Source organism: Rana temporaria, chromosome 11, assembly GCF_905171775.1.
Source record: "Rana temporaria chromosome 11, aRanTem1.1, whole genome shotgun sequence".
Taxonomy (NCBI): Eukaryota; Metazoa; Chordata; class Amphibia; order Anura; family Ranidae; genus Rana; species Rana temporaria.
The window spans coordinates 10,624,699-10,647,292 of NC_053499.1; the positions used below are offsets into that span (position 1 = coordinate 10,624,699).

General features: G+C 45.2%; 1 protein-coding gene across 1 annotated transcript in view; it reads left to right on the forward strand.

The window, feature by feature from the left end:
- Window positions 1-22,594, forward strand: part of LOC120917032 (tetratricopeptide repeat protein 17-like) — a 79,640-nt gene that overhangs the window by 32,719 nt on the left and 24,327 nt on the right. Inside the window, 6 exon segments of the mRNA XM_040328020.1 lie at window positions 5,244-5,381; window positions 6,905-7,020; window positions 7,971-8,139; window positions 8,233-8,310; window positions 8,573-8,797; window positions 11,815-12,001. Coding sequence (XP_040183954.1) covers window positions 5,244-5,381; window positions 6,905-7,020; window positions 7,971-8,139; window positions 8,233-8,310; window positions 8,573-8,797; window positions 11,815-12,001 — 913 coding nt within the window.

Below are 22,594 nucleotides of genomic sequence, written 5' to 3' on the forward strand. Positions count from 1 at the left end.
ATATATATATATAGTTCGCTAGATTTCACAGAAACTTAAGCAAAAAATATAAAAAATCCTTTGCAATGCAGGCTATTATAGCTTCAAACTGTGCCCATTTAAAGTGCTATGTGCTGCTCAAAATTGAGTAATAGTAAATGTGTCCTCAAATAAAAATAATGCAAGTTGAAAAAGGCAAAGAATGATGTGAAGAAAAAATATATATATCATTCGCTAGATTTCACATTGGGCTTTAAGTCCCGCAATTAATGATTAGTTGCACTTTGGATTATTAATGTGTTAGTATCCAAAAGTGCGATAAGTTGTATAGATGTTTAGAAAGTATTATTCACAATTTCATTCAAAAGATTCCAATGCCAAAGTAAGGAAAATAAAAACCAAAAACATCAGGTGTTCCTTAATGGGGGTTACTTAAGCAATATGATCCCCAACATGATTAAACAGATAATTCTTATTCCGCTCTCATCAATTTTCCTCTATTCACACTTTGATTTGACTGGCGATCCCCCCTGTTGTCTCCCCACTCACCGGACAGATGTCCCCTCAAGGGGGTGTAGGGCTTGCCTGAAATAAGCTTCAGGGAGCTATCAGATGATTACCTCTCCTCCTTATTTCAGTCTGGTGCGGGGCAGCTTTCTCCCAGGGTGCCGTGTCTTTTCTCATAAGTTTTCAATAGTATGAAAGATAAAGGAAATCCACATAGAGTAGTAGATTCTAGACTTGATGGTCAGTTTTACTAAAAAGTGATCACATCAAGTACATAATTGGTTTTAAAATTGCTACAACCCAGGCAAGAAAACGAGTAACATAAATAAAATATAAAATAAAATAAAATAAACCCGTTCTTGTGCTGGCTGCAGCTGTAAGACTAGGTCCCAGTCCTCCAACTAATTTGTACACTCGCCCGGTGCGTTTAATTTGGCCCAGCGGTGTTTCTCAGCTTGTGTCGCAGCTGATGCTCCACGGCTCTGAAGTCCGTACCCGGAAGTAACTAGTAGCGGTGCGTGCGTGTGAGATAACAGACGCTGTAGGTCACCTGACTAGTTTCGTCTATGGACGTTTTCAAAGGTGATGGACGTCTGTCATTACACACTCATTTTTGTATGATATTCGGCAGCCAATTCCCTCCTATCAGGGAGGGGCCAAACCCCTTTGATCAAATCGAGGGTTTCAGATGCAATAGGGGAGGCGTGTTCGCCAAATACATGCAAAGGACATGATCTTCTCAATCACCCAAGGGAATTAGATAATTTAACCCTTATGGGGATAAACCAAAAAAATGGGAGTATATGGAATTGAGGATATTAAATATTTATACATATAAGCCTAAACTTAGGTTGTAGCAGACATGCTTTTTATAGAGCAGGAAATTGGATACCGTTTTTCATACCAATTAATTGATCAACTTTAACTTCAAAATATATGTTACATCATATTAGTCCCTCTATAAATCTGATAGTGGATGTTTAGTAGATTTCACCGTTATATTATAACTTAGTGTGGTGCCTATAATGTATCGGGGGCTATATTTTATTAATGAAACCAATAGAGGGTTGATATTAATAGTCTTTGTGTGTGAGAACATATCACTTAGATGGAAATAAATTTAGTTTTTATGTAAGTCCCTTAACCATTTGTGCCCTGGATGTAAATTGACCTAAATTGGGTATTGTATCAATTACCATTGTATAAAATATTCCTACATAAGTTCAAGAATTTGGGGGAACCATGGTCTCTAAAGGGAACAGTGGACGGGTTGTGTACCATGCTTTCAGGATTGTCCCAGGTAGTGTGGAAAAATAAAAAATTGCTATGGCTGGGCTATTCGGTTATATAATATTTCTTTGTTTTCCCTTATTCTCTGATATATTTTATATATTTGTATATATTACTCCCCTTCACTACGGGAATGAGTTTAAGAGGGTTGGTGTGGTAATTCCAGATGGAAATAGTTGCAACTGGTAAGGGCTGCATCCAAAGACTTATTTCACCTTATTGTATCCCAAAAGTTGTATGTTGTACAACTTATGTTATATCTTCCAGTGATACCATCAAATTAGCTGTTATAGGATCATTTTCTGGGTTTAGGAGTTAGTAGTTGGATATGTAACAGTTAAGATCAATGTCTATGTTCATTCCTTTTGGTGCCAAAGTCCCCATCCTATAAATCCACTCAGTTTCGTTTTGTGAAATTTGTATTTTTCTGTTTCCTCCTCTCCAGTGATCTTGTACTGTGTCTATACCATAGAATATCATTTGGGAAGGGTCATTGTTATGTACTTCACTAAAATGTTTCGACATGTTTAGTGAAGTACATAACAATATTTTATACAATGGTAATTGATACAATACCCAATTTAGGTCAATTTACATCCAGGGCACAAATGGTTAAGGGACTTACATAAAAACTAAATTTATTTCCATCTAAGTGATATGTTCTCACACACAAAGACTATTAATATCAACCCTCTATTGGTTTCATTAATAAAATATAGCCCCCGATACATTATAGGCACCACACTAAGTTATAATATAACGGTGAAATCTACTAAACATCCACTATCAGATTTATAGAGGGACTAATATGATGTAACATATATTTTGAAGTTAAAGTTGATCAATTAATTGGTATGAAAAACGGTATCCAATTTCCTGCTCTATAAAAAGCATGTCTGCTACAACCTAAGTTTAGGCTTATATGTATAAATATTTAATATCCTCAATTCCATATACTCCCATTTTTTTGGTTTATCCCCATAAGGGTTAAATTATCTAATTCCCTTGGGTGATTGAGAAGATCATGTCCTTTGCATGTATTTGGCGAACACGCCTCCCCTATTGCATCTGAAACCCTCGATTTGGTCAAAGGGGTTTGGCCCCTCCCTGATAGGAGGGAATTGGCTGCCGAATATCATACAAAAATGAGTGTGTAATGACAGACGTCCATCACCTTTGAAAACGTCCATAGACGAAACTAGTCAGGTGACCTACAGCGTCTGTTATCTCACACGCACGCACCGCTACTAGTTACTTCCGGGTACGGACTTCAGAGCCGTGGAGCATCAGCTGCGACACAAGCTGAGAAACACCGCTGGGCCAAATTAAACGCACCGGGCGAGTGTACAAATTAGTTGGAGGACTGGGACCTAGTCTTACAGCTGCAGCCAGCACAAGAACGGGTTTATTTTATTTTATTTTATATTTTATTTATGTTACTCGTTTTCTTGCCTGGGTTGTAGCAATTTTAAAACCAATTATGTACTTGATGTGATCACTTTTTAGTAAAACTGACCATCAAGTCTAGAATCTACTACTCTATGTGGATTTCCTTTATCTTTCATACTATTGAAAACTTATGAGAAAAGACACGGCACCCTGGGAGAAAGCTGCCCCGCACCAGACTGAAATAAGGAGGAGAGGTAATCATCTGATAGCTCCCTGAAGCTTATTTCAGGCAAGCCCTACACCCCCTTGAGGGGACATCTGTCCGGTGAGTGGGGAGACAACAGGGGGGATCGCCAGTCAAATCAAAGTGTGAATAGAGGAAAATTGATGAGAGCGGAATAAGAATTATCTGTTTAATCATGTTGGGGATCATATTGCTTAAGTAACCCCCATTAAGGAACACCTGATGTTTTTGGTTTTTATTTTCCTTACTTTGGCATTGGAATCTTTTGAATGAAATTGTGAATAATACTTTCTAAACATCTATACAACTTATCGCACTTTTGGATACTAACACATTAATAATCCAAAGTGCAACTAATCATTAATTGCGGGACTTAAAGCCCAATGTGAAATCTAGCGAATGATATATATATTTTTTCTTCACATCATTCTTTGCCTTTTTCAACTTGCATTATTTTTATTTGAGGACACATTTACTATTACTCAATTTTGAGCAGCACATAGCACTTTAAATGGGCACAGTTTGAAGCTATAATAGCCTGCATTGCAAAGGATTTTTTATATTTTTTGCTTAAGTTTCTGTGAAATCTAGCGAACTATATATATATATTTTTTCTTCATATCATTTTTTGCCTTTTTCAACTTGTATTATTTTTATTTGAGGACACATTTACTATTACTCAATTTTGAGCAGCACATAGCACTTTAAGTGGGCACAGTTTGAAGCTATAATAGCTTGCATTGCAAAGGATTTTTTACATTTTTTGCTATTTTTTCTTTTTTCCCCCTTTTTTTCTTTTTTTCTGTTTTTCCTGTTGGATTGAACATTGATATTGGATACACACTTCATATATGATACAGATAACTAGCGTTTATCACGGAATAAGAGTTTTTCACTTGGGGGCATCTTTATATATATATATAGATTTTTTCTGCCAACTTACATAATTCATTATATATGTTTTTTATTGAACTAATTACCAACAGAAGCTTGCACATTGGATTATTGAAAATTTCCCAGTCCAAATACAATTGATATTACCTACCAATATCACACTGGGTCCAGGGGACATCAACTAATATCCCTTTCTCTAACGTATCGTTTCTTTATATTTAATTTGAGCCTCTTTCTCAAACATTTTTAAATGTCCTTGGCGGATACACAGGAACCATTCATCAATTGAGAGTGGAAACACACTGCCAATCAATAAAAAGGGGGACCTCACATCCTAATGGTGGCTATATATTTAAGCTAAACCAAAGGAAGGAACCCAACATTCAGTATTTGCCTATATACTTGCATATCATTCAAAGATAGATAGCCCTTCATCAGATCAGCAGCGCCACCTACCCCAAAACGTCAACACATATATTTATTAACTCTCTTTTGAGAGTACTTAAGGGGAGGCAGCAGCATTCATAACCTAGTCCTAGCGCGGAAAAACCAAACTACTGAATTTAAATAATGCGCTTCAATCATCCTGACACCATACCAACCATGGTGCCGTGATGATTGAAACGCCAACACCAGCCATTGCCCCAACAAATTGCCTTGAGGAAAACGGCATGCCTCCCCCAAAAAAGGTTGGGGACCACTGGTAAAAGGGACCTGTTTGAAGGCGTAGAGATGCTGGAAAACTATATTGTAAGATTAAATGAAGTGGTTTTTTTTTTTTGCACAAGAAATGCAAGCACCTAGCTAATATTTCTCCTGACTTTAGTTCTTTAGTGTTTACATTTTGCCTTTTCATTCTATCTATTGCCCTTGTCCTGAATATTTGCCCTGTATGGGTTTATAAGTAGAAATTTTACATTTTTTTTTTTTTTTTTTTTAGTTTGGTGAAGACACGTCCTCTGCATATATGACATCTGTGAATATAGACCAGCAAGCGAATCAGACCGTGTTCCCACAGCGCCCTCCAGTGCCACGTTCTGTCATAAGAGTCTGGGACAAAGATGCTGCCATGTTTGATGTAAGTAAAAAATATATCCCTTTTATTATATAGATAATAAAATTACGGGCTGGGGCAGAGGAAAGATCTTTCGCTGGGGTTAAGGACACCCTCCTCGAGGGCTGTCTACCGTACAAAGGAGCTCTCTTCTAATAGTTGAATAGGATTTTGTCCAAGCTTTAGTGTATGTCTTCTGATCTGATAGCAGTCTCTCTACTTCAGTTACCGTATTTATCTGCCTATAGCGCGCACCCCTAATCTAGAAGGGAATTTCCTGAAAAAAAAAAAAATGAATTACTTAGTTTTGGTGTCTTTCCCGGCGGCCTTGTTCGGTCCGGCGTCCGTTTGCGGCCATGTACGGGGTCCGTCCAGCCTTCCTTGCCGAGTCTGCCCAGGTGTCCGTCTGCGGGGTCCGTCCAGTCCTCCATCCGCACGTTGCCCGGGGTTGCGGCGGTGTTCGTTTTTGAATTGGGCGCCGAGCCGAGAGGAGCCGGATTTCCTGTTTGTTTGGCTCCTCTCGGCTTCTCTCGCGTGGCTGTGGGCGGAGCCGAGCATAGCCGAGTGCGCAGTACACTCGGCTAGGCTGCGGCGCTCGGCGCCTAATTAAAAAAACAGACACCGCTGCAACAGTATCAGCGTATATCGCGCACCCACGATTTTCCCCTGATTTTAAGGGTAAAAAAGGGCACGTATACGCTGATTAAATACGGTATAAGTTGCGCTTTGTTCAAGATGACTGTTCCTCCTCCTTTTTGTCTGCTTAGCAAATGACAATGCTTGGGGTTAACATGCAGCATGTTATCAGAAAATACTGTCAGACAATTTGCATTCTTCTGCATGAACGCTGCACATGGGACGATCATGGACTTTCCACAACAATGACCGTAAGCACAAGGCCAAGTTTGACCCTCCAGGCTGCTCTCCTGATGGGGGGGGGGGGGGGGTCTGTGCTGATTATTTATTAGCGCTGCATGCCCAGGACCACCGGAATGCTACCAGGACCACCAGGGATGGCCAATCACACTGGACCGCCAGGTATGCCCCCCTAGACCACCAGGGAATTTCCAATCTTTGCCCAGGCAGCAGTGCCCATCCACAATGCCCACCAGTGCAGCCTATCGGTTCCACCCATAAGTACCCATCATTGCAGCCTTTGAGTGCCTATCGGTGCCACCTACCAGTGCCCATCAACTTACTTCTTTACAAAGTTTTATAGCAAACAAAAGAAACTTTTTATTTCTTCTAAATTTTCGGTCTTTGTTTAGCAAAAACTAAAAACCGCAGAGGTGATCAAAAAAAATTCCGTACAGCGTTGCATTACTGCGCAATTGTCATTTAAACCGCACCAGCGCAGAAAGCTGAAAATTTGATTGGGCAGGAAGGGGGTGTAAGTGCCTGGTATTGATGTGGTTAAAATGCCATATATCTGTGTGTTTCCTATAGATGGGGAAAATCTGGGGAAGCTGACAGTTCTAATATGGAACATCTTTTCTTTTTTTTTCTTTTTTTCCTTTTTCTTCTTTTCTCTTTTTTTTTTTTTGTAGAAAGGAACAGATCTCCTCTGGCCGAAAAGAGAAGACTGTGTCAAGAGGTTCCCCACTGTTCCTCCACCTGAAGAGCTTCCAAAATATCATCTACCTCCCGTGCAGTCAGGTCTGAGGTGAGTCTGGTTTCATTGATGCTCTTTAGCACCGGTACATTTTTGCTTTGGTTCCTGGCATGTTTCGTATCTATAAAGGCGATTGTACAAGATCATGCTGTCTCTAGTAGATGGTAAAAATCATTCCAATTAAAGCGGAGTTCCACCTAAAAAAAACAACGTTGCAGAAATCGACAGCATTATGCACCAGCAAAAACATTTGGAATTAAAAAAAAAAAAAAAAATTCCCACCCCCTTCAGCACTGTTGCTATGGGGTCCCTTGTATTCTGCCACCTCCTCGCTATGGCGCCTGACGTCGTTTTCCCTCGGTGCCCGTGCTCACTGGTGCTCCTGGTGTGTCGTCATTTCCCAGGTGTCAGTGGGCAGCGACGAGGGCTTTATTGCCATCACAACGGGGCGGGCACTTTCGACGACGAAGCCCATTTCTGATGGCAACATCTGAAGCGTGCGGGTGCTGCGAGCCGTACATACTGCGCATGCGCGAGAACGGGCAGTGCATGCTGGTCGCTGGGCTGCACCGTGTCCCAGAAGATGGTGCTTGTGGGCTTCACATTCCCACAAGCAAGATGGGGGGAAAATGCCAGCAAAGCAGAATATAAGTTATCTTACTTTTGTGAAATCGGCAATCAAGCGGCGATCCATCTGTAAAAACGTGAGTGCTATAAATAATTTTATTAAAAAAACGAAACTCATGCAAAAAGGAAAATTAAACAGTTGGAACTCCGCTTTTTTTTCCCGCCTCAAATTGAGAAGCGGGGGGGTTACAAAAATATATATATTGCCATTTGGGGACCTCCCGGGCCCCTTACAGGTGTACTGCCTGTACCCCCCCTGATGGCGGCCCTGCCAATAGTATAAAATCTAAGATCATTTTTGAGACGGCGGTGTGTTTTTATGAAGGAATTGCTCCTATACCGGCCCTAAAATTCTTGTCTTCTACCTCCTTTAGCGTCAGCCCGGCTGTATTAAAGCATCTCGAGGCAGGAAGTGACCTGCACACACCAGACTGCACCTCTGTCGCAGATGTGCGCAAAAACGAGACCCTTCAGAGGCTGCTCGCCGAGCTGGAGGGAAAGCTGGATCTGCACGAACTAAAGCCCGATAGGCATGCACAGCGGGTATGTTCACCCACAAAGGTCATGGATTATATTTAAATATCAAAGCAAGTGCTGTAAAAATTTCACATGCGTTTTTCTTTTTTTTTTTTCTAGGTGGTGGATAAACTCATTAATAACCTCAGTATTTCTGAAGAGGATCTGAGGGTCTCTTTATACCACTCTCTTAACCAGGTGGGCAAAATACCCCCTCTACAGCTGCCTCCCACCTTGGTGATTGTAAAGGCTCCAGTGTTTTTACCTAAAATAAAATAGATTTACACTTGCCTGCTCTGTGCCAGATTGCCCGGCGCCCTTTAACAGGGCGCCGGGCAATCTGGCACTTTGTGGGAACTGGCCAACACTTGCTGACATTTTCTTTCCTTTTTATACGGTAAAATGGATATGCCTTTAACCCATTGTGTGTGTTTTTTTTTTTTTTTGTTTTTTTTTTTAGCCATCGGGGTTGGCATGGTCAGTGCTGAACGAGGCGGCTCTGTATTGGCGATCTGTAGGAAACTGTACCCAGGCCATGGCTTGCCTGCGCAGAGCATTGAACCTCGCACCATCTCAGCAGCAGCATATCCCACTGGTGAATCTGGCCAACCTGCTAATGCATCACGGGCTTCATCTGGATGCCAGTAAATTACTACTTCATGCAATCGCTATAGACCGCTCAGAGGTGAGCTGCTTTTATTTATTTATTTTATTTTTACTAACCCTATAAAGCTGTTGCCAAATAATTTTCCTATCAGTACAGGGCCCTTTTAAGCCCAGGTTCACACTGGGCTGTGGGAATGAAGCCGCGCGTGTTCCGATGAACTCTGACGATTTCAGCCGCGATTACAGAGACATCTGTGCGGGTTTCAATGTAAATCGCAGACCGAAATCGCAAATAGAAACTGCATTTTTAAATCGGTGCGGCGCTGCAACGTCGCACCGATTTAAGACGGCGCCATTGCCGCCGATTTGACACGTCGAATCCTACCAATGTGAACCAGGGCTAAGGACTCGGCTTCAACAAGGCTTCGGACATGCTTTGTTAACCACTTGTCCACGGTCCACTTGTAGGCAGCCTTCCTGCCGCCATCCGGTGCTTCTCCAGAGTGTGCGCAATTTTAAAGCGTGACATGTTGGGTATCTATTTACTCGGTGTAACATCGTCTTTCACATTATACAAAAAAATTGGGCTAACTTTACTGTTTTTTTGTTATTTTTTAATTCTTGAAACAGTTTTTTTCCCCAAAAAAAGAAAAAAGGCGTTTGAAAAATTACTGCGCAAATACCGTGCGAGGAAAAAGTTGCAATGACCGCCATTTTATTCCCTATGGGGGGTCTGCTAAAAAAAATATATATATTCATATTCGGGGGTTCTGATTAATTTTCTAGCAAAAAAAAAATGTGATTTTTACATGAAGGAGAGAAGTGCCAAAATAGGCCCGGTGATCAAGTGGTTAAAGTGTCACTAAAGGAATTTTTTTTTTTTTTTTTTTAGCTAAATAGCTTCCCTTACCTTACTGCAGTCCTGGTTTCATGTCCTCATTGTTCGTTTTTGCTCTGATGTTGCTGTAATCCTTCTCTGTTCTGGACACTTCCTGGTTGTCTGTTTCCTGATGACCACAGTGCTGGGAGATTCTAGTTTCATTTTTCAAACCATCACTGCTCTATGGCTCTGTACATGCACACAGGCAGGATAACATGCAAAAACGAAACTAGAGGTACATTATATAATTTATTTTTAATCAATTTTAAAAGGAATCAGTTGACTATTATGGGCCAGATTCTCAGAAGAGTTACGACGGAGTATCTCAGGAAACACCGTCGTATCTCTGTTTTTGCCCCCCGGGTATCTATGCGCCTGATTCCTAGAATCATTTTCGCATAGATACGGCGTAGATCCGACAGGTGTAAGTCACTTACACCGTCGGATCTTAGATGTAATTCGACGCTGGTCGATAGGTGGCGTTTACGTTCAGTTCTCATTTGACTATGCAAATGAGCCTGATACGACGATTCCCAAACGAATTTGCGCGGCGTCGTCGTTTCCGTAAGCGTAAGGTTACCCTTGCTATATGAGGGGTAACCTTACGCCAGTCCGCCGTATGTCATGTTAAGTATGGCGTCGGGTCAGCGTCGTCTTTTTCCGTCGGTTACGTCGTTTTACTAACTCGTTTGTGAATACGACTTTACGTCAATGACGCTCACGTCGGCGTCATTGACGTTTTCCGTCGTGAGCTGGAGCATGCGCACTGGGCTATTCTTCTGCCCCGGTGCATGCGCAGTTCGATCGGCACGGGGGCGCGCTTAATTTGAATACATGCCGCCCCCTTTGAATTACGCGGCCATACGCCGGGCCATTTATACTACGCCGCCGCAAATTACGGAGCAAGTGCTTGGAGAATACGGCACTTGCTCCAGTAAGTTGCGGTGGCGTGGTGTAAATGGCTTACACTACGCCAACGCCGATTCTATGAGAATCTGGCCCAATGTCTCTATACCCTGTAAACAGTCATTTCAGCAAAAACATTTTTTTCCTTTACAACTCCTTTAAGACTGCATGACACGGCGAATGGGCACAGTGAGGCTGCAGAATGGGCACAGTGAGGCTGCAGAATGGGCACAGTGAGGCTGCAGAATGGGCACAGTGAGGCTGCAGAATGGGCACAGTGAGGCTGCAGAATGGGCACAGTGAGCCTGCAGAATGGGCACAGTGAGCCTGCAGATGAACATTGATTCTCTTTTCCACTTGCAGTAGCTGCTGCATTTCCTACCCTAGGCTTATACTCCAGTCAATACGTTTTTCCCATTTTTTTTTTTTGTGGTAAAATTAGGTGCCTCGGCTTATATTCAGGCCGGCTTATACTCGAGTATATGCGGTAATTTAAATGTGTTGGGGTAGATTCATGTAGCTTTTACAGCGGCGTATCTCCAGATACGCCGCCGTAATTTCAAATTTGCGCCGGCGTATCGTTACGCCGATTTTCAAAGGCAGATACGCTAAAAAAAATAGGCTTCCTCCGCCGACGTAACTTGAATGCGGCGGCGTAGAATTGTGTGCAATATTACGTTGGCCGCTAGGGGCGCTTCCGTTGTTTTCGGCGTAGAATATGCAAATTACCTAGATACGCCGATTCACAAACGTACGTACGGCCGGCGCAATTTATTTACGTCGTTTACGTTAGGCTTTTTCGGCGTAACGTTGCTCCTGCTATTAGGAGGCGCAGCCAATGTTAAGTATGGATGTCGTTCCCGCTTCGAAATTTGAATTTTTTACGTCGTTTGCGCAAGTCGTTCGCGAATAGGGCTAGACGTAATTTACGTTCACGTCGAAACCAATACGTCGTTGAGGCGTACCTGGGAGCAATGCACACTGGGATGTGTACACGGATGGCGCATGCGCCGTTCGTAAAACACGTCAATCACGTCAGGTCATCACACATTAGCATAAAACACGCCCCCCCTTCCACATTTGAATTAGGCGGGCTTACGCCGGCCCCATTTACGCTACGCCGCCGCAACTTACGGAGCAAGTGCTTTGTGAATACGCCACTTGCTCCTGTAAGTTACGGCGGCGTAGCGTAAAGACGATACGCTGCGCCGCCGTAAGAAGAAGCGCAGGTACATGAATCTAGCCTGTTGTGTGTTTTTTTTTTTTGTTTTTTTTACCATTTTAATATGTATCCAATTTTTTTTGCACAGCCAATAACGTTGCTGAGTCTGGGCAATGCCTACCTCTCGTTAAAGAACCTGACTGGCGCACTTCAAGTCTTCCGCGTAGCTCTGGATCTTCGCAAGCCGTGTATGGATTGTGAGGGCGGCTTACAGATGATCCGGTGCCTGCAGCTTTATCCTCTTCTGTACAACGTCAGCACCTCGGTGTGCAGCGGTAAGCATGTCGCCCCGCTCTCTGTTCACGGCGCCCCTCGTTGGGTTCATGGACTACTCCTTCCAATGACTTGTTTTTGATTTATAATGTTCCTACTGCAGCTTTCTAGCTGGATAAATGATATTTAAGTATTCAAATAAACCTGTATGATGACTTTAGCTGTTCTGTGAGTTGTCCGGTGCTTGTGGTGTTTGTTGTTTTTTTTATTTTTTCAGCTGGTTGTTAATTTGTTCAGAAGTTACATTTCCATTATATGGTGAGCCCAGCTAAAGTCTGTATCTTGTCATATTCGGCTCCCCATCACAGATTGCTCAGAAAGTGACGGTCCGTCGCCGCCATCTTGCTACACCCGACACAGTAATGATAGCGTGTAAAGCGGGCAAGCGGACTAAATCCGACTGACTGTTTACATGTTAAATGTGAAAATCTGAGGTGTTCTGTCACATTGGCAACCATGTAAAGTCAGCAGGTCTGCTGCTTTTAACCACTTAACGACCGCCGCATGTATATGTATGTCCACAGAATGGCACGTACAGGCAGATGGGCGTACATGTACGTCCCTGCCTTTCCGCGGGTCGGGACCCCCCCCGGTACATGCGGCGGTCGGAAATTGTGTGGGAGCGATCCGGGATGAGGGGGCGGCTATTCGTTTCTAGCCGCCCCCTCGCGATCGCTCCCCGGAGCTGAAGAACAGGGAGCTTCACTGTGGCGGCTGCATCGATCGAGTGATCCCTTTTATAGGGGAGACACGATCGATGACGTCAGACCTACAGCCACACCCCCCTACAGTTGTAAACACACACTAAGTGAACACTAACTTCTACAGCGCCCCCTGTGGTTAACTCCCAAACTGCAACTGTCATTTTCACAATAAAGAATGCAATTTAAATGCATTTTTGGCTGTGAAAATGACAATGGTCCCAAAAATGTGTAAAAATTGTCCGAAGTGTCCGCCATAATGTCGCAGTCACAAAAAAAATCGCTGATCGCCGCCATTAGTAGTAAAAAAAATAATAATTGATAAAAATGCAATAAAACTATCCCCTATTTTGTAAACGCTATAAATTTTGCGCAAACCAATCGATAAACGCTTATTGCTATTTTTTTTATTTTTTTTTATTTTTTTTAATTAAAAATAGGTAGAATACGTATCGGCCTAAACTGAGGAAATTTTTTTTTTTTTATATATATATGTTTTTGGGGGATATTTATTATAGCAAAAAGTAAAAAATTTTGAATTTTTTTCAAAATTGACGCTCTATTTTTGTTTATAGCGCAAAAAATAAAAACCGCAGAGGTGATCAAATACCACCAAAAAAAAGCTCTATTTGTGGGGGAAAAAAGGACGTCAATTTTGTTTGGGAGCCACGTCGCACGACCGCGCAATTGTCTGTTAAAGCGACGCAGTGCCGAATCGCAAAACCTGGCCTGGGCCTTTAGCTGCATTTTGGTTCGGGGCTTAAGACTGCATTCACATCTGAGCGACAAAACGCCCGACGCCGGACGCTTCTGCCGCTAGAGGGGAGAATTCCCATTGCTGTCTATGGAGATGGTTCACATCTCATAGATGCGGAACGCCTGTCGCCTGAAAAAAAGTCCCGGACCCTTTTTTTCAAGCGACATAGGCGTTTTCCCATTGACAGCAATGGGAAGACTTAGAAAAAAAAAAAAAAAAAATCGAAGGTTTCACACTAGCGGCAAAATACGCCGCTACCGCCGATCGCGGCTGTCGCTCAGGTGTGAATGCAGCCTAAGTGATTAACCACTTAAGAGCCTCGCCCGTTTTTCAGATTTGGTGATTTACTTGGAACCCCCAAACATTATATAATATATATATATATATATATATATATATATATATATATATATATATATATATATATATATATCTATATATATCTATCTAGAGCAGGGGTCTCCAAACTGCGGCCCGAGGGCCAGATGTGGCCCTTTTGCCAGCCTTTATCTGGCCCTTGGGGCATTATTCCTCCCACTGACACCATCAATGGAGCACTATATCTTCCGCTAATACCAATGATGGGATACCATTCATCCTACTAATAGGGGCACTACTCCTCCTCTTATTCACCACCAACCCTGAGGCCATATTTATCTTCACTGATGCTGGGCCTGTGACATTTTCTGCCTCTACTGGCCACATTTCGGCCCCCCTAAAGTCCTAGGACAATAAACTGGCCCTTCTGTTGGTAAAGAATGTGGAGACCCCTGCCCTAGAGAATAATATGGCGGTCATTGCAATACTTTTTGTCACACCGTATTTGCGCAGCGTTCTTACAAGCGCACTTTTTTTAATAAAAAAAATAAGACCACAGTAAAGTTAGCCCAATTTCTTTGTTATTTTGTGAAAGATAATGTTGCGCCGAGTAAAATGATATCCAAGATGTCACGCTTCAAAATTGCGCCCGTTCGTGGAATTGGCGTCAAACTTTTACCCTTAAAAACCTCCATAGGCGACGTTCAAAAAATTCTACAGGTTGCATCTTTTGAGTTACATAGAAGGTCTAGAATTATTGCTCTCGCTCTAACGATTGCGGCGGTACCTCACTTGTGCGGTTTGAACACTGTTTTTTAATATGCGGGCGCTGCTCGCGTATGCGTTCGCTTCTGTGCGCAAGCTCGTCGGGACGGGGCGCTTTAAAAAATTTTTTTTTCGTTTTCTTATTTATTTTAATTTATTTTATTCATTTTTATGCTGTTGTAAAAAAATAATGGGTCACTTTTTATTCCTATTACAAGGAATGTAAACATCCCTTGTAATAGAAAAAAGCATGACAGGTCCTCTTAAATATGACATCTGGGGGTCAAAAAGACCTCACATCTCATATTTAGACTAAAATGCAATAATAAAAAGTCATTTGAAAAAATGACGACAAAAAAATGTGCCTTTTGACGTTTCTTCCGCCCTGCTGTGCTATGGAGACGGGCGGGGGCCATCTTGCCCCTCACTCATATCCACACACAGCAGAGTGAAGGACCCGATCGCCGCTGCCACTGCCGATGGCTCCGGTAAGCGGTTGAGGGCGCAGGAGGGGGGGCCCCACTCCCGCCACCGATAATGGTGATCTTGCGGAGAATCCGCCGAGGAGACCACCGTTATAATTTTACAGGACCACTCACGGAAAAGATGGATATCCCGGTTGTGGCAGTGGCTGCTGTCGTTACCGAGATATCCATCTTTAAAGTACCGACGTATATGTACATGAGCGGGTCCTTAAGTGGTTAAAATTTACAATCTAAACAGTCCGTCGGATTTCCAAACACTGTATTTAAGCATATAAGCTCCGTTTTGTGTTGAAAATACTTGAGACATCTAAAACTCCCATGGGTGTAACAAGATGTCCGCTTGCCCCCTTCTCACTCTATATCATTACTGTGCAGGAGTGTGGGAAGTAGCAAGATGGCGGCGACGGAACGTGACTTCCGGAGCAATCTGTGATGGCGAGCGGAATGTGACAAGACACCGGCATTTCAGTTGTTAGCGGAAACCCCATAAGAGTCTTTTTACAAATTCACTTGCAACCTTTGCTAGTATTACCATATTTTTTGGCGTACAATGCGCACCCCAATTTTAAGAGGGAATTTTCTGGAAAGACACATTTTTTTAAGATAAGCAGCATTGTACAGTACCTTAGGGCTTCTAAGCAGGCTCGTAAATTACTTGAAAAATATGCAATATTACCGTATTTTCCGGCGTATAAGTCGGGGGTCGTCTTCTACGCCGGTGACAGTCTCCGTCTGCTGCGAGCGTCAATGATTTGAAAGCCGCTCCTTCTCCTCAGTGTCCTGTGATAGGAGGAACACAAATCTTCCCAGCAGCGCCTCTGTTCCTCCTATCACAGATGCCTTCTTATCCTCGGACGAGATGAGAAGACGTCCGTGATAGGCGCAACACACAACAGAGGCGCTGCTGGGAAAATTTGTGTTCCTCCTATCACAGGACACTCTGAGGAGAAGGAGCGGCTTTCAAATCATTGACGCTCGCAGCAGACGGAGACTGTCACGGCCTGGAAGTCAAATCTGCAAAACGTGAGTGATGGCACTGTTCGCACAGTGGGGGGCAAGTTCAGGCACAGTGGGGGGCATTTTCTGTCAGCGGTTCTGGCTACCCCTCAGCTTTCAGAAAGACTAGTAGGAAGGGGGTAGTCTTATATGGCGAGTATATCCCAAAACCAACATTTTTCCTGGAAAATTAGGGGGTCGCTCCATTCGTCCCTGGCCCTGATGTGCTGCCCCGCCTCTGCCTACAATCCCCAGAATGCAGAACGGGCCGGTAACAGCCAATCGGCGGCCGCCGCTACCGACATCCTCCACTCTGAAAATAACGTCCCCTGACGTGCTGCGCGCCCTGCCTCTGCCTACAAACCCCAGAATGCACCGCGGGCGGGCAGTTACCGGCAGGGCGTGCAGCATGTCAGGGGATGTTTTTTTTACAGTAGAGGATGTCGGCAGCGGCTGTCGCTGGTTGGCTGCCGACTTCCTTAAACTAAAAAAAAATTTAAAAAAAAGTCAGCAGATAGCAGCGAGCGGCCCCTCCTCTGTGGGTGTAAACAAAGAGGAGGGCCGCCGCGCTGGGTGTACCAAGATGGCCGCGGCTCCGGAGCTAGGCTGAAGCCGCAGCCTTTCCTGATGCTGTGACCGTGGCGGCAATCCGTGGATTGCCGCCGCGGTCCCAGCATCAGGAAAGGCCGCGGCTTTGGCCTAGCTCCGGATCCGTGGCACCGCTAGCGGGCATGTTAATAATCGGCCTAATTTGGATAAAAATCGGCCGATGCCAATTTCTCAAACGGCCAAATATCGGCCGATATATCGGTCGACCTCTAGTCTCTATATTGTCGACTCTTTTCTCTTTATGTAGAATAATATTGGACTAATAGAGTTAAGGTTAGGCACAATTAAGGTCGAATCTGTCATTGAAGGCTTATGGTGTCTGTTGAATGTTCTAAGAAGGAAAAGAAAAAAAAAGAAGATTCGACAGAATCTTTAAAAAAAAAAAAAAATAAATTTGACTCTTCATGTCTCTGTATGTCGAATCTTCATGTCTCTCTGTGTCGAATCTTCATGTCTCTCTCTGTGTCGAATCTTCATGTCTCTCTCTGTGTCGAATCTTCATGTCTCTCTCTGTGTCGAATCTTCATGTCTCTCTCTGTGTCGAATCTTCATGTCTCTCTCTGTGTCGAATCTTCATGTCTCTCTCTGTGTCGAATCTTCATGTCTCTCTCTGTGTCGAATCTTCATGTCTCTCTCTGTGTCGAATCTTCATGTCTCTCTCTGTGTCGAATCTTCATGTCTCTCTCTGTGTCGAATCTTCATGTCTCTCTCTGTGTCGAATCTTCATGTCTCTCTCTGTGTCGAATCTTCATGTCTCTCTCTGTGTCGAATCTTCATGTCTCTCTCTCGGTCGAATCTTCATGTCTCTCTCGGTCGAATCTTTTCGATTCAGTGGTTTGATTTCATGCACCCCCTACAGTCCAGTGCATGAAAACAATTTAAGTTCCAGGAAAAAAAGTAGAACCTGCTGCATTTTTCCTGCACTGGACTGTACTGGAACGTGGTAAAACGCATCAAAAAAAAAAAGCAATAGATCCCAGTACAGTGAGGAAAAAAATCTGGAAACGCATCAAGAACATAAATGCATTAGGAACGAATCCGAAACGCACTTGTGATGTGAACCAGCCCTAAAGCTCTTGTGATTTTTTTAAATTTTTATTTAAATATTTTTTTTTTTTTTTTTTTTTTTTTTTTTTTTTTTTTTTACAATGACGTTTGGAATAAGATTTTAAATATTGCGGTTTCTGTCCTTTTTGCACGTGCTAATATTAGGTTGTGGTGTTCTGAATGCATCATTAGTTGAGGCCTGGCATTTCCAGGAGGTGCTTTTGTGAGCTTTCTCTTGATTCCATTCTATAATAATATAGTTAGTCAGCAGAGGGCGCCATTTCATTGAGAAAAAAAATATTTTCTCATATTACAAGATGTAACTACAGTTCTAATGATGAAGAATCTCCAAGCTGTATAACAAAGCATTAGGCAGCCACTGCTATTCAGGAAGCTAATGACAGAAATTCTAGACCAACTAACTTTTTATTTTTAACTTTTTAATATCGCGCACCCCCGAACTTGAAGAAAAATTCCTGGAAAAAATAAATACTTAGTTTGGATGCCCCCTCGTCGGTGTCTTGCCCGTCGTCCATCGCGTCCTGTCCATCGGCGGCCTCGTCCGGTCCGGCGTCCTTCTGCGGCCATAGTGGTGTCCTCCCCACGCTGAGTTTGAACCACTGCGTCGGCATATACCGAGCGCAGTACACTCGGGTATAGTCGGGCAGGCTCGGCTCCTCTCGCGTAAAGGACGTACAGGACGTGAACGCGAGAGGAGCCAAGCCTGCCCGACTATACCCGAGTGTACTGCGCTCGACATATGCCGGCGCAGTGGTTCAAACACAGCGCGGGAAGTGGGTATCGGAGTATATCGCGCACCCACGATTTTGCCCTGATTTTCAGGGCAAAAAAGTGCGCGGTATACGCCGATAAATACAGTAGTTAATTAGCTCATGTTAATTGGGTTTCTGGTCACAGGTGTATTTCCAGACTGTGTATAAAACTTGTATTGCTTTCAATAAAGGCTCTTCTTCCTGCTTAACCCTCAACACGGAGCTTCGTCTCGTATTTGGGGGAGAATTATTCGTATGGGTTTCTTATTCGGCTGGTTGGAGTGTCCGGTAGCTGCCTTGTGTTCGGTAAAGGAATGTCCTAAACGGCTTTAACCCCTTTCATACTCGGGGTGTCGTTACAGGCAGCTTTCTATCTACCCTCAAGGTCTGGCCACACCAAACCTTCCAGATCCATTGAAAACCTGCCCTCAACATGGTGCGCCCCCACTTTCCAAAGTGAAGTGGGTGTCTATTGACATTTGCAGCCACCTACCTTTGACCTCTGGTCAGTAGAATGGGGATGGTGCTTTGTCATTGGAATAGTTTCCCATTGTTGGTGTCATTGGGGGGCATGGCGTCCCGTCGTTGGTGTCATTGGGAGGCATGGCGTCCCGTCGGTGTCATTGGGAGGCATGGCGTCCCGTCGTTGGTGTCATTTGGAGGCATGGCGTCCCGTCGTTGGTGTCATTGGGAGGCATGGCGTCCTGTCTTTGGTGTCATTGGGAGGCATGGCGTCCCGTCGTTGGTGTCATTGGGAGGCATGGCGTCCCGTCGTTGGTGTCATTGGGAGGCATGGCGTCCCGTCGTTGGTGTCATTGGGAGGCATGGCGTCCTGTCTTTGGTGTCATTGGGAGGCATGGCGTCCCGTCGTTGGTGTCATTGGGAGGCATGGCGTCCCGTCGTTGGTGTCATTGGGAGGCATGGCGTCCCGTCGTTGGTGTCATTGGGAGGCATGGCGTCCCGTCGTTGGTGTCATTGGGAGGCATGGCGTCCCGTCGTTGGTGTCATTGGGAGGCATGGCGTCCCGTCGTTGGTGTCATTGGGAGGCATGGCGTCCCGTCGTTGGTGTCATTGGGAGGCATGGCGTCCCGTCGTTGGTGTCATTGGGAGGCATGGCGTCCCGTCGTTGGTGTCATTGGGAGGCATGGCGTCCCGTCGTTGGTGTCATTGGGAGGCATGGCGTCCTGTCGTTGGTGTCATTGGGAGGCATGGCGTCCCTATCTTTGGTGTCATTGGGAGGCATGGCGTCCCTATCTTTGGTGTCATTGGGAGGCATGGCGTCCCTATCTTTGGTGTCATTGGGAGGCATGGCGTCCCTATCTTTGGTGTCATTGGGAGGCATGGCGTCCCTATCTTTGGTGTCATTGGGAGGCATGGCGTCCCTATCTTTGGTGTCATTGGGAGGCATGGCGTCCCTATCTTTGGTGTCATTGGGAGGCATGGCGTCCCTATCTTTGGTGTCATTGGGAGGCATGGCGTCCCTATCTTTGGTGTCATTGGGAGGCATGGCGTCCCTATCTTTGGTGTCATTGGGAGGCATGGCGTCCCTATCTTTGGTGTCATTGGGAGGCATGGCGTCCCTATCTTTGGTGTCATTGGGAGGCATGGCGTCCCTATCTTTGGTGTCATTGGGAGGCATGGCGTCCCTATCTTTGGTGTCATTGGGAGGCATGGCGTCCCTATCTTTGGTGTCATTGGGAGGCATGGCGTCCCTATCTTTGGTGTCATTGGGAGGCATGGCGTCCCTATCTTTGGTGTCATTGGGAGGCATGGCGTCCCTATCTTTGGTGTCATTGGGAGGCATGGCGTCCCTATCTTTGGTGTCATTGGGAGGCATGGCGTCCCTATCTTTGGTGTCATTGGGAGGCATGGCGTCCCTATCTTTGGTGTCATTGGGAGGCATGGCGTCCCTATCTCTGGTGTCATTGGGAGGCATGGCGTCCCTATCTTTGGTGTCATTGGGAGGCATGGCGTCCCTATCTTTGGTGTCATTGGGAGGCATGGCGTCCCTATCTTTGGTGTCATTGGGAGGCATGGCGTCCCTATCTTTGGTGTCATTGGGAGGCATGGCGTCCCTATCTTTGGTGTCATTGGGAGGCATGGCGTCCCTATCTTTGGTGTCATTGGGAGGCATGGCGTCCCTATCTTTGGTGTCATTGGGAGGCATGGCGTCCCTATCTTTGGTGTCATTGGGAGGCATGGCGTCGCTATCTTTGGTGTCATTGGGAGGCATGGCGTCCCTATCTTTGGTGTCATTGGGAGGCATGGCGTCCCTATCTTTGGTGTCATTGGGAGGCATGGCGTCCCTATCTTTGGGAGGCATGGCGTCCCTATCTTTGGGAGGCATGGCGTCCCTATCTTTGGGAGGCATGGCGTCCCTATCTTTGGGAGGCATGGCGTCCCTATCTTTGGGAGGCATGGCGTCCCTATCTTTGGGAGGCATGGCGTCCCTATCTTTGGGAGGCATGGCGTCCCTATCTTTGGGAGGCATGGCGTCCCTATCTTTGGGAGGCATGGCGTCCCTATCTTTGGGAGGCATGGCGTCCCTATCTTTGGGAGGCATGGCGTCCCTATCTTTGGGAGGCATGGCGTCCCTATCTTTGGGAGGCATGGCGTCCCTATCTTTGGGGGGCATGGCGTCCCTATCTTTGGGGGGCATGGCGTCCCTATCTTTGGGAGGCATGGCGTCCCTATCTTTGGGAGGCATGGCGTCCCTATCTTTGGGAGGCATGGCGTCATTGGGAGGCATGGTGTTCCTATCGTTGGTGTCATTGGGAGGCATGGCGTCGGTGTCATTGGGAGGCATGGCGTCGGTGTCATTGGGAGGCATGGCGTTCCTATCTTTGTCATTGGAAGGCATGGCGTCGGTGTCATTGGGAGGCATGGCGTCCCTATCGTTGGTGTCATTGGGAGGCATGGGGCCCCATTGCTGGGGTTAGTGTGAGTCATGTTACCCTGAGAGCCGGATAAAAGGACGCATTCGGCCCGTGGGCCACAGTTTGGAGACCACTGATTTGCATTATCCGTTTTGCCAGGTTTCCTGTACATTCCCTTAAAGAAAGCATTGTAGGGCTTGTATCGGGTACAGGGACATAACTGTGGTGTCTTTCACATTGGCCTTTGTGCCTTCATTGCATCGTTCATTGTTTCCCCCTCCTTGTCTGGCTCGTGTTCCCTGCTCGAAGCCCAGCCATCTGAGGCTATGATTATTATTCGGGGCACGGCCTCCGCCTCTATATGTAGCGGCAGAACGCCATGTGTGAGAGGCATCAGTAATCACATTTTCTAGTCTCTCTTATCTGCAGAACGGGGTTGGAGAGTTAAATTTAGCACAGTGTTTGGGGGCCCCCCGAGAGCGGAGGGGAGTCACTTCGCCGGCGTTTCACGTCACAGGCCGAGCCCCAGCCAGGAGGGGGGGAGGGGGGATATGAAAGCAGCGGCACAGGGGACTAGCAGTCACTTTATAGAAAATAAGCAGGACCCCATTAATTATTGAGCGGGTTATTTTTAGCCTGGCTCCCTTTTGTGCCGGAGAGATGTAAGCCTGCTTTGCTCTCCGCCCATCTCTGATGCGTTTTGGAAATGGATCGTCGGGTTGGGTGTTCAGCCGTCACGCCACCAAAACGTGACACATTGCAGGGGGGATTGTAAAAGGTTCAAGGCCCGGGGTGGGAGGGGGGAGGGGCACCTGAGGACACGACTACTGTGCTGCAAGAGATGGCAGCCAATCATCCGTGTACTACTACTGTTCTGTGTGCGCTTAACTAATAGGAGGTGCAATCTGATTGGTCGTGATGCCTGCCCACATATTACAGATCATTGCTTTGTGCAATGCGTTTTTAAAAGAGACCTCCAGAAATGATAAAGGACTGAAACGCACATCGCACTGTAGCGTTGTCACCCCAGCGCAGTGCATTGCAGCAAACCACAGTGTATGGTCAGGGCCGTCTTTATTGTTGTTTGGACCATGGGCAAAACGTTTTCGGTGGGGGGGGGGCCCATGCAATTTTGCTCTCCACCTGCTCTGAGACATACAATAAATATCAGCTAGACTTAAAATCAGATTACTGTATCAGATCAGGCAGTGATTGCGATTGGTTGCCAGAGGTTACAGCATATCATTACCACTTACTTGACTGGTTGC